The sequence below is a fragment of the Zootermopsis nevadensis genome, unplaced genomic scaffold (assembly GCF_977971745.1).
Source record: "Zootermopsis nevadensis isolate Lab colony 2312 unplaced genomic scaffold, Znev_1.0 Znev_ptg000061l, whole genome shotgun sequence".
NCBI classification, from domain to species: domain Eukaryota; kingdom Metazoa; phylum Arthropoda; class Insecta; order Blattodea; family Termopsidae; genus Zootermopsis; species Zootermopsis nevadensis.
The window spans coordinates 9614194-9627454 of NW_028259192.1; the positions used below are offsets into that span (position 1 = coordinate 9614194).

At 35.0% G+C, this 13261-nt stretch overlaps 1 protein-coding gene across 14 annotated transcripts in view; it reads left to right on the forward strand.

The window, feature by feature from the left end:
- Window positions 1–13261, forward strand: part of EndoA (SH3 domain containing GRB2 like, endophilin-A) — a 103060-nt gene that overhangs the window by 80378 nt on the left and 9421 nt on the right. For 4 of the 14 annotated variants that reach the window (XM_087340695.1, XM_087340696.1, XM_087340698.1 and 1 more), the window contains 5 exons: window positions 619–687; window positions 4318–4418; window positions 4831–4934; window positions 6397–6584; window positions 10555–10644. In XM_087340695.1, coding sequence (XP_087196821.1) covers window positions 619–687; window positions 4318–4418; window positions 4831–4934; window positions 6397–6584; window positions 10555–10644 — 552 coding nt within the window. Of the gene's footprint in view, window positions 1–618; window positions 688–4317; window positions 4419–4830; window positions 4935–6396; window positions 6585–10001; window positions 10029–10554; window positions 10645–13261 lie in introns of all 14 variants that reach the window. The other 10 variants (XM_022080910.2, XM_022080885.2, XM_022080959.2 and 7 more) reach the window with 10 other exon arrangements.

Sequence of the window (13261 nt, forward strand, 5' to 3'; positions counted from 1 at the left end):
TTACATTAGAAATTTTAATGTGTTTGCCTGTTATGTAATGTTTTTACTTATAATTCCAATCTACTTATAAATTAATTATGTAAGTATGAGTAACCCTGACTAAACTGCAAAATACCACTGTTGCAAGAAATATATTTTGTTAAGCGGAAGATCTTAATTTTCACTTAGAAATAATTTATAGTGCTGAAATATCTTAACTAATTCTAATTGCTGTCATATATCATTCTGTTATTTGTTTAATAAATTTCTAACTTTAACATTATGATTAAGGAGAGCAAAATTAATTTATAGTTGTTTTGTTTTATGGTTGTGGTATGAAGGTCACGGATACTCATGATACTTTATGAAATGTAAAATGTTTGGAAATATTCACTTTGCTATAAGAACTTCAGTGGAGTAGCGGAAAATATTAAGTATCTTACACACAGTCTATTGATGAGATTTGTTAATACGTTCAAATTGAAATTTCTCAGCACAGCAGTGCACTGTCTGCAGTTATTGAAGCAGAAATTGCCCACCTCTTGTTGAAAGTTGCATGTGTTGGGATGGGGGCATGTTTTACTTTTTGAGTGTTGTTTAATTTATTTCTGTTGTGTTGTGTTTGCTGTCATTGCTCAGTGGTGTATAAAAAGAGTGGACTCAGCCCATATGGGAGCCCATCACGGAGCCCCATGGGGGGCCCAGCTGGTATGTTGGTTTTCCCATTTCCAAACGATATAGTAGATGCTAGAGACCTTGCTTAAATATCTGATAACTTCATTACAGAGTGCATGCTGTGTTAACTGCAGAGTGAAAACTTAACTGCAGTGAATGAATGTTGCTAACTGATACAAGACTGGATGAAGTTCCATTACTACCTTAAGACACATGGAAATACTAATAACATTAAAAATTAACTGTGTACATAAAGAACTTGGATGTACAGATTTTCTTACAGCACACTGGATTAACTGAGTAAGAAATTTTTAGTACAGTCCAACATAAAATACCTGTATGGGCCTGACAGCACCTTTACGTGCAAACTCTTTCTTGTAGTCATCTTCTTAGGTATTAGTTTTCCATGTAATATCATTTAAGAATCTGGATATTGTAGTTACCCTTTTTGTCTGTTTTACTTCTGTTTATGGGGCTCTGTTATTTGTTATTTAAACTCCCACCTGTTTAAAACATTTTTTAATAATTATATTTTGAATTTCCAAATTTATATGTATAAATTTTTAAAAAAAATTGTCTATAGTTATGAATATATGTAATATTAGGTTGTATAATACATGTAATAAAATATTACAAGTTGCCTAAATGTGGGAGAATATATGATAGTGACAATTTTTGAACTTCTGTAGTGTGTTGCAGGTAGCAGAACATTTTATATGTCTTTTTGCATAAATTGTGCTTCTCACTGATGGATCATTTAGTCCTACAAAATATTTCTTAATCTACTTGTACACATATATAGTAATGTATTTATTTGAACATTATTAACCATGTCTCACTGCTTACATGCTGTCCAACAGGTCACACCAGCATTCTATTAAATCATTAACCCCAAAGTTGAAGTCCAACCTGTAATGCTGAGTCTATGTTGAGACAAATGAAATCTGTTGTTGAAGCTCGATGATTCTAGATATCTTATTAAAGATTCCAAGCCATAAAACACCCCTTTAAGTGCTAACATATCAATTAATTTTTCTTTATAAATCATTAGTATACTCGGGAAAACAAAACCATTTTTAAAGTGTGTTTTTTTAATATAAAATTGTCTATGGTCAGATTCAAACACAACTTTTAAATCGGAATGATGAAAAATATGTTGTGGAAAAATAAAAATTACTGTATTTAGACATCTGGATTTGAACTTTCATACATGATCTTCACATCAACACCAGTCCCCTACCGTGTGAACTGGTCTGCGAGGGAACGTAGGCAACTAACTGAAGCATTGCTTCCACCTCTGTTTTGGTTTTACGTTAATTAATATTTTTCTTTAAATTAGGCATACATATTGGTGTCTTTGTTTAACAGACATCCGGCATAAATAATGGTAGTTAATGGAAGGTATAGAAAAGCCACATGTGGACAAATACAAGAAAATTACAAATTACTGAAATTATGACACCAGCTGTAGACTTGCATTACTTATGGGACTTGATTTTTGTTGTACAGTGTGTACATGTTCTAGTTTAATTTAAATATAAGTGGATATAAATAATATGAAAATTATGTGGGAACTTGTGACAAACCAATAATATTTTAATATTCCCACTACCAATGTTGGGCAGCACATTTAGCAAAGTTAATAATTATGGAAAATCATAAGAATACTTACTGATGTTGCAAACATACATTACTCTGATGGAGGTTAGAAACAAGTGTGTTGATGAAAATCTGCATATTTCTGTGTGTGACATGGGTTTCAGTTATCAGGCTTTTACATACAGTAACTATTCTCCTGCTCAAAGGTAACAAAATATATGAAAAGAGATTTCATATAAAATACTGTTTAATGACTGAATTAGACTATTATATAGAATATTATAATATATTGAAAATTGATGGTTTATAATATATTGTTGTGTGTTCCCTTAATGTCTGCACAAATCCATATTTTCAATTCCTTGTTATTTTTTTTTTTTAGTTTTTATTGTGTTTAGGAACTGAATCTTTGTCTTCATTTGTTCTGCAAAGTTGTTTGTTCAGTTTTATGTACATTCCTGTATAATTTGCTTAATGTGTTATATTTCTTATATCTGCCATTTGTTGAATACTTTAATTATAAGCAGAAGATGAAAACAGTTTTTAATATAGTACAGTCTTATTTTTGAGTCATTTATTGCAGATCTTTATACATATGAAATGAACAGAAAATGCATCTAAATTTAACACATTGTGATTCAATATTTAGTGTATTTCAACCAGTGTGTTACAGCATGAGTGAATGTGAAAATTTCTGTCTTCTGGGTTGTTGCCCTGTGTAGTCTGGTAGATGTCCACCAACGTTTCAGAGGTTATGCTGCCTCCGTCATCAGGGCGATTCATCTGCCAGACTACACAGCACAACAACTGAGAAGACAGCAATCTTCAGACTCACTGCTGTGAAAACCTCAAACCCTACACGAGTGATTGTACCACAACATGAATGCATTTCTACATATTTATCAACAGCTTATTACTTATACTACCAGTGAGATCTCATTGTTATCACGATGTGTATCATCTCAACACCTTCAAGAGACGCCACATTTACCACAGGTGAACTTTTGGTTGCCACTGGACATGACGGAAAACTGAAACTGAGAGCTGTAACGCTGCCAACACACGTCATTCTTTAGCATTGGTGACCTTCTGCTTGCCTTTGAACATGAAGTTCCAATACCGACGCCTGGCGTCGTGACGTCAACATAAAACACACAAGATCCTTGGAATGCTATCATACACGACGTTTTAAAAACGACGCCGAACGTCGCGACACCAGTCGCCGCGATTCTGCGAAAAAACGCAATATTTAGCATTGGTGAGGTTTGGGATGCCTTGGAATACTTTAACACGAACTATGAAAGACGACGCCGAACGTCGAGACGTTCTCACGATGCCGTCGAACACGGTGGAAAACCGACGCCAAGCGTCGCGACACCAAACCTCGTCACAACATGAAAAGACGACATATTTAGAGCAGGTGATCCTCAGGATGCCAAGCGTTGCGAAGGCTAATGCTGGACTCTGACTCCGAAATTTAAATGAAGTCAATAGAAGCCTTTGAACAACTTGTGACCAACTGATGCTGAACGACATGACGCATCTAGCAAATATGAGCCTCGGGAACCAACGCTGAATGCATCAACTGTTACTGTCGCATGCCAAGTACCGAAATGTTGATGATTTTTGAGATACATAACCAAACCAAAACAAACCAACCAATCACCCATAGCCCCTAGAGAAAAATTGTATTAATTTTTATTATGAATTACAGAAATGCTTAATTCTATTTAGTGGAATTCTCAGTATGACAGATTTCTTAATTTATCATTTATTGTTTTCTTCTTTGTCCATATTTTGTTACATATACAAAAATTAATTAAACATTGAAAGAAAAGGATTTATTCTGACAACTTGGTGTGAAATTTGTTTTCATTGACTGGCGCTCTAATATTTATTTACTTTATTGCTATCTAAATTGTGCGTCATTGCTGTTATAGTACATATAATATTACATTGTTAGTTTTACATGTAGTTTTTTGGTTTCCATTATATTTATTTATCATTCTTTATGCTTTCATCCATTATCTTTTATTTCCCCCCTTTTCTGGCTCGTATTTACAGGTTCTCACATTACAGATGAGGAAATTAAACTGTCCGAGGATAAGTTCGCAGAATCTCTGCATCTTGCTCAGATGGGGATGTTCAACTTGCTGGAGAATGATGTGAGTTGGAAAGCAACTCTGTTTTCTCACTCCATTATGATGATTTTGTACACTCTAAGGAATGAGTTTATTGATGGTACAATATATGTTTGCTGACGTATATTATATATGCCATCTTGATCTGTCAGTTTAAATTTGGTCCTCTTATGAGTGTTTTACTGTTTATGAAGTACCATTTGTATGGTATCTTGGAATGTTGCCTTTGGTATTTGCAGACTTTTTTTTATATATACATGTTACTTTTACTCTTACAGTCTGTTAATACCATGCATCTTCCTTTTAACAGGTAGGTAGGTACGTGTTTTCTGTAGTAGTAGAACGAGTATAGAATAATTCTTAGCACTCGAAAGTGTTCTTTATATTCTGGAGATGTATTGCTTGGCACCATAATTTTGCTGTTTTTGCTCATTAGGTGGAGCAGATTTCTCAGCTGGCGACATTTGCTGAGGGCCTCCTGGATTACCACCAGCAATGCACAGAAATCCTTAAAAGCTTGACTGAAATAATGTTGGAAAAGTGAGTTTAACTTGTTTCTTTATCAGACAACAAACAGTGATGTGGTTTATACACATAATGGCCTCCTGGCAAATGCCTTGGAAGTTTCCTTTGCTAGGGGTGATGTGACATGAGGCTGGCTGTGCCACTGTAGTGGGAGAGGGTAGTTTGTGACAGTATGAATATACCACTGGTTACAAAGGTCCTCTGACATAATAATACAGGTTGTGTAGATGGCAGTGATGTGTGTGTGTGTACATACATGTGTACAATTTACTCTTCCTTAGTTTATCATGCAATGTGAACAAGAATCATGTTATATATCCACTGGAGTTCATAAACATTCAGCTTCTGTGTCATCCTTTTTCCTAGATCATCGTTGAATTGTTCCTAAATAGGTTGTGACCCACAGGAAAACAAAATGTTATATTTTCAAATTGTTGTTGACAACATGCTACCCTTTTTATGCATTTCTTTGTTGATGTAAGAAATTAACACTTCCTTTTCACATTTTTGTGGCAGTTTAATATGGTTTATTGACAGGTTAATAAGTATAGTCATTAGCCTCTTGACTTTGTTGGGTATATACATTTATATCATGGCCACATTTTTCAAAATCCAGTTTTGTTACTTTTCATTTAATTCTTTTCCCAGTCTTAATTTTAGTTGATTACAAGATCACGTATTAATTTTCATAACCTCTTTTTTATATCCTGTCCCACTTTATTACAAACAGTTTGGGGACCTGGTGGTTTCAGGATCAAATTCTGGACCCTTATTCAGAAGGTTATGGATTTGTTTCCAGTCAGATTTATGTGCTGTTCTTCTTTGTACTTGCAGACATAAGCCTTCACTTCTGCCAAAGAAATCTCACCATTAATTTTCCACATATATTATTATTTATAACATATTTTCATGTTAATCATATCAAACATAAAATTATGTTGGTAAATTAATTTCCAATCACCAATTACTGTTTTTCCAAGGTAATGGAAAACAGAAGCAGTAAAAGGAAACATGGAAAGAGAACAATATTGATCCTTATGTAAATCAAGGTACATTGATTGTAATGGGTTAAGACTATTAAGTATCTGGTGATGTCATGAATTGTCTATGATAATCTATCCTACCCTCTGCTGACTCTAGGCAAGTCTAGAATCTATTTCTGAGGTAGAGGCACTCACAAGACAAAATACTTTAACCTGAATGACCTTGTGTTTAAATATGATGATTGGCAGATACAACCTACAGTTTAACATTTGTTTCGAACCATACGACTCTAAAACTAAGAAGTTTGGTATAAACTCATTTCAAGTGTAAGAACATTTTAAGTTTATAAGAAAAAAAATCAAAATGAAAGTACCACATGCAGTCAGAAACTTGGAATGATATTCATGTCCAAGAAGAATTGACAATGTTCCTAACCTGTCTCTGAATACACCTGCATTATTGACATGAAATATTTATTTGCTTTTTTTCACAGGAAGGATGAAGCAGCAAGCAGACCCAAGGCAGAATTTATTCCCAAGACATTGGCAGACCTACATGTGGAAGGCATCTCAGATGGTTTGAATGGTGCGCCACCCCTCCCACCCCCCAGTACGGGTCAGTACGGCAGAGCACGGTGGCATGCTTCTCAATATAATTGCATGCATGCCTCTCTGAAAACAGGTGATAGTTACCCTATTAACAATACAGTGCCATGGTGTGATGGATCGACATCCTGTGTCATCATAGTCACACGTTTCCTTTGTTTGGTGTTCTGTAGATGTCTTGTCCCTTCTAAAGGTTGTGGCTTGTTCAGTGTTTACTTTTTCCAAGAATGATTGTTTTTCTCCCACCCTTCACTATTGTCTTGAGTCTTTAAATTGTAATTCTTTCATACTTTACACATAAATATAAAATTGGTGAAACATCATAAAACAATGATGACTCTCCACAGACATTAATTGAAACAAGCGCTCTGCCATACTGACATTTTCATCTTTATCTAAGTACAAGGTCTGATCAAAAAATCTCGTGACTGAATTCATATTAAAGTAAATTAAACTTTGCAGGGGCATAGACATGAAGAATGAATCCTGACTTGTAATAGCATCTGGGGTATGAGGTTCTCATGTCAGTGAAGATGTAGATCTTTGTGTATGTTATGGCAGAATGTGGTTTTTAGGTGGCAGAGGAATTTATTACTTCTGTCTTTGGGGTGGCATGATGCTTCTCTGAAACATTAGTAACAACCTGCGATACTACACATTTTGAAAACCATTAGATTACGATCAGCACATCCGGGTATGTTTACAGCTCATTCTATTGCATCAGTCATTCATGGCTAACATTTGTATTGAGAGTATTTTTGTGATGTGTTAACCTAAAATATGTGATATGTGTGCAATACATTCTGCAAGAAGATCAGAAACATGGCAACCAAAACATCAATTTTTTTAAATAGCATGTGGAAATGCAACAGTGCATGAATGTTTGAGTGATTTCATCATTTTAAAGAATGATGATATCCATTGAAAGTTGTTAACTCCTTGAAACGAGCATAAATGATGAATGAATAGCTCAGGTGTATGATTTAGTGCAAAATAACAGGACACTTATTATTACATGGAATGACTTAAGAGATAGGACTTGATCTGGTTATTTTAACCAATGTTTTGGTATTGAGATGTGTCCTAGCAGAGTTAGTTCTGTGACTCAAGACACAGAATGATAAAGAAAATTGCATGGATGTGCAGAAATATTTGAACTTCAAGTAATGTAACAGGTGATGAAATGTGGATGTATGATTATGACTCTGAAAATATTTGTCATCATATTAAAAATGTCCATATCTGAAAGAAGTGCATTGAAAAACCAGCATCCTACTGTTTTTAGTTTTTGACTGTGAGGGTATTCTGCACTACAAGTATGCTCTACAGAGGAAAGCTAACCAGCATTTGTACTTAGAAGAGTTGAGAAGTCTCCATCATGACCTTAGAGTGGGAAATTAATGGGTAGTAAATTCGGTATAACAAAAACCTGCCTATTCATCCCAGCTTGTGTGGAAATTTTTAGCTAAACAATCTTCAGTGAAAGGTCACCCCCGGTGGACTAGTGGTTAGTGTGCTCGCTACTGGACCCAAGGTTTGTGGGTTCAAACCTGGCCGAGGTCGATGGATTTTTAAGGGTGATAAAAATCTGTAGCACAACTTCCTTCAGAGGGGAAGTAAAGCCAGCGGTCCAATGTCATAGATTTACGGCATGTAAAAGAACCTTATAAGCATGAACGAGGTGTTTTGTAAGCAAAATTCAGCGGCCATTTCTCACACAAGTCTCTCCTGATTCACTACTAGATGGCTCTAGCAGACAAATCAGTATTGTAGAAATGGTGCAGAGGCAGTGGGCTTGTAACTCACTACTCATAAATGAACACTTCAAAGACAACAAAAAAACTCCCACATGGGAGGAGGCCAAGGCTCGATTTGGGTTGTTACACAATAGAATAAAAAGTCTTCAGTGAAAGAACATCCTTGATCATTTGACTGGAATGCAACAGAAAAGCTGATGATGGTTCTAAAACTTGAGTTTGAGAAGCACACTCAGCATTTGGAGAAACAGTGGAGCAAGTGCATGGTGATTTTTGTCCTTAGGTTTCTGCAGCCAGAATCTGATATATAAGTTATATATATATATATATATATATATATATATATATAACCACGTTGTGTATTAAAAGTGTTCCATTATTTTTTGCATACATTGCATTTTCCAACTTCATGATAAATGTATGGGTAAAGTAATGGGAGCCATTTTATAAGCCAAGTAAAAGGAGATGATTGACATACAAGGGCAAACATTTGCCTCCTTCCTCTCCTGCTTCCTCTTCCACACCATCTTTCTTCTCAGCCACAAGGTGTTCCCTAATAGCCAGGATAGCTCAATCAGTATAGTGACTAGCTATGGGCTAGACTGGGGTTTGATCCCCGACGGAGACAGAGGATTTTTCCTCTAGCCTCTGCATCCAGACTGGGGCCCACTCAGCCTCCTATCCAATGGGTACCAGGGCTAAAGCGAGGCCGGTTCATGATGCTGACCACTCACCCCCATCTAGTGGCGAGGTCAAGAATGAGTAGGAGTTTTACCTCCTTTCTCCTCAAGCAACCTATATGGCCTTTAGCAGGACTGCTTTACATTCCCTATTAAACAGCCAACTGCTTCCCTGTCCACACAGTCATGTTCACTGTCAAACCCATATACTACCTTCTTTCCCTTTCCCTTACATTGCCCTGAAGATGGCAACTACAGCATTTTTTCGTTAAATGCTGGAACACCTTCAATGCAGCATGGCTACACCAAGAGTCAAAGTTATTTGTGTGTGTGTGTGAAGGAGCTCAGTTTATAGGGTATCAATCTCTAATTGTTGTTAGTACCATATTTGAATTTTCAAAGATTCAGTCTCGATAATTTTTGACTGGGCCTCAGACATGTTTATGCAATCATTAGTATATGTTACATTGCCATTTCATGTGAGATTGCAGCATATGCTCTGTATTGTGTTGTGGATTTAGCGTTAGTATAGAGCTCATAGTGAATTATGGGAATGGTTTGGCTGTTAAAATATTAATATTCAGATTTGAGCAACTAAAGGACTAGTTAAGTACAATTTTTTTCAACATGCAAAGTGTAAACATGATGTTCTAATAATGTAATTTTAAAACATTACAGTACTAACATTTTATTCTTGACACTGTCATTCACATTTATAATAATCATGACTTTACTTTCCAACCTATTCTTCCAGTACAATATGAAATGGAATTTGCAAGTTCAATTATAATCATACATAAAATCGGTAATGATTCTCTGAAGTTTTATGTTGGTGGTTGATTAATTATACAAAAACATTGTACTGGACTTTGCCTATTGACAACCAGTTGCCAGAATGTTGGAGTAGATTCAACTCCTGAATTGTCATGTGTATCAAACAATGGACAGTGAATAGCTGATATAATATTCTTACCATTAAAGTAATATGCTGTCTTTACACATGCACACACATACCGTAATCTACTTAATGCATTTTAAAATAAGTTTTTACTACAGGTCTTTTATCAGAGTGGAAGGAAGAGGGTAAGAGAAAATATATTTCCTCTTGTTTAGAGAAGTTGGGGAGGATCATTTGTTTTGAAAATATATTCAAGATAATGTGACTAATTTCGTAAAGATGGGATCTATAAGGCAGAAATTTTTTAATTAAGTGTATAGATCTCTTTTCCATTTATAGCATTAAGTAAGAGGTATGTATGACTGTAAGAAAGAAATTTCTTTATAGACATTTGAGGTTTTCACAGTGGTGAAGATGCCAATGCTGTTCTTTTGAAGCAACATCTTCATCTATCTTCAGCTCTGAAGCTAGAGGCAGTATGTTCCTTTGAAATATTATCTGCTTACCATTCTATATGGCATTACAAATCAGAAGACCAGTGTGAACGTTTGAGAATATGTCGAGCAATGCAATCTCATTTTGAATGGGCTATAAACAGTGGTAAGGGAAACATTACATAACATTTTAATCTTTCTTTCTTTTCTTCCTTTCTTCATAATGTCTTTCTTGTTGAATGTGTTGTGACTAACAACTCTGTTGGTGTGGGTGTAGGCTCTTCTCAGGCTTCTTCTCCTGTGCATCCCAAACCGAATCAACTGGAGCTGTTTCCTTCCACAGGCAGTGCGCCACGCTCTTCTAATGGTAACTCACATTACTTCCCACCTCTACAAATTAATATATTTATTTGACCATTGAGTGCTTTGCACTTGTGTTGTAGTGCACCCGTTTCAGTGCCACCGGTTTTATTCATTACTGTGGAAGTGTTTGACACGTACATCTCATCACATAACTATACGGCTTAGACCAATCAGGTACCCATTTAACATAATCTGCCATCTGTGGAAGATTTTAAGATGCTAGTAACCCAGTAAAACTTCTCTATCTCATTGGAAGGACATCCTTCATGTATGAAAATTAGGCTTGTCAGTTTGCAATGGTAATCATAGGTGACATAAATAGTGACAGTAATAGTAATGGTGGTAATGAAGATGTGTACAAGCCTTCTTAATCAGATAGAGTAATAAAAAACTGACAAAATAGCACAAAAAATACTCAGCTCAGGGTATCAGAGAAACTTGTAAAATGTAGCACTTAAAAAGGATTTTTTAGAAACATGAAGTGCATAAGTGAAAGCTGGTAATAACACAGCTTTAAAAAATTTATAACCTTTCCCAGATTAAAAGCTTTTGGGCTAAAGGGTTAGAAAAAAGGTTAAAGGAAATATATGAAGCAAGAAGGAAAGAGCTCTTTATTTTCTGTGAGCCCCAAAACGTATATGGTATGCCAAAATGTACTTTCTTTAGTGTAGTTGTTCTTATGTTGTTTGGTGCATTTGACTGTTATGTTCTTGCTTTTCTACTGTGTGGTAGAGTGCAGAGTTAACACTGAGAAAAATATTTTCATTCAGCTCTGATTTGCAACTCATTACAGACTGGTACAGATCATTGCAGAGCATGAAGTGAAGGAGAATAATTGTAAATACTGAGTTTTATGTGAAGGAACTGAAAGTCGCTCTCTTTGGTAAAATAATATACACACCTGCCTTGTACATCATATTGAAGAATGATTAGCAGCATCCAAATTGACAACCCGTAATACAGGAAATAATCCAACATAGTAACACTAGTACTAAAGATGAAACTTTATATTGACTTAAAGTGTGTTTCTTGTACTTCACTATTAATGAGTTTGAAGCATTTATACACACACACATAGGAGTATTACACCTTTCTAGCCAATCAATTTGGTGTGGTACTCATCATCCATACAGTGCACATGGTATTATTCTATGTATAGCACTGCATAAGTAGATTCTTTTATTTGCGGATGAGTAACAACCACAAATGCCACTTGATTTAAAAAAAAATTTATGAAATTTAATTTTGTGTTCCGTAGGTTTTAATACTTGTTTACAGGAGCATCATGAATCGAATAAATAGTCTTTAATTAAGTAATAAATATTTATTTTTAAATCCTTGTAGGTAAATATTTGCCCCATGTATTTCTCATTCGCAATGGACTAGAACAAGGAGATGCTTTGTCACATTTGTTTTCATCTTTACTTTAGAATAGACAATTATGAGAGTGCAAAAGGAAATTGGAGGGATTAGAATTGAATGGAATGTCTCAGCTTCTGGTCCATCCATATGTTAATTTATTGTTTGAAGATATAAGTACCAAAAATAAAACAGAAAACTGAGTGTATGTTTATGACTCATCACCAGGAGAGTATCATAATGTAAAGAAAGTAATAAATATTTTGAAAATGTGTCTGAGTTCAAACATTTGAATCAGTAGTACTAAATTGTGAATAAGTAAAGAGAAGGTTAAATGCAGGTAATGTATAGACTTGAAAGTTCATCAAACACTCTCTTCACTTCATATTTTCTGACCAAAATGGATGAATTTAACTCTCCCATGCATGTTTATGCCATGCTCACCCCATCTTCCTTCATTTGGTCACCATAACAGTATTCTGTGATGAATACATATTTTAAAGCTCCTCATTATGTAATTTTCTCCAACCTACTGTTACTTCCTCCCTCATAGGTTCATATGTTTGTCTCAGCACTCCAGGTCTCACACAGCTGGATTCTGTGTTTTTCCCACGGGATAAGAGAAGAAGTTTTATCCATACAAAGCAACTCAAATTAGAGTTTCACATATTTCAATTTTTATGGTTACAGATAGGAGAGGAGAGCAGAAAATATTCTGAACTGAATTGTAGCTGGCATTCCCAAAATGTTTTATCAGTATTCCCAGATATGTTAAATTTAAAATTTATAATGAAAGGATTATTTGGTCATGTGATCTAATGTTGTAATTGAAACTGATATTTTAAGAATAATTTTTTTAAGCTGCTTTACATTCAATGTTGTGAAGATATTTTACTTTAAAACTAAAGAAGCTCTCCTCTGTCTCCAAGGTACAAAACAGTGAATGGTGATGGATATTTTGTATGTGTTAGTTTTGTTTCCATTGTTTGTATGTTGTAGCTTATTTTCTAAAACTTTGAACTTGAACTATGAAGATGGTTCTCAAAACCCAAGAAGACTTTATTATAATTAGTTGCTGTGAAAACTTCAGATCATTCATACATCACTTAGAAGTTACAGTGTGAATTCCTGAAAAAGTGGCTAAGAGCAACTTCTTTCTCATAAAATACAAGTCAGAGTACTCAACAAAAATTTGACAGTTGCTTTTCATTACCTGTTAAAAAATTGTTGGTTGCCTCTCAGCGGGTTTAAGTATTTCTTTT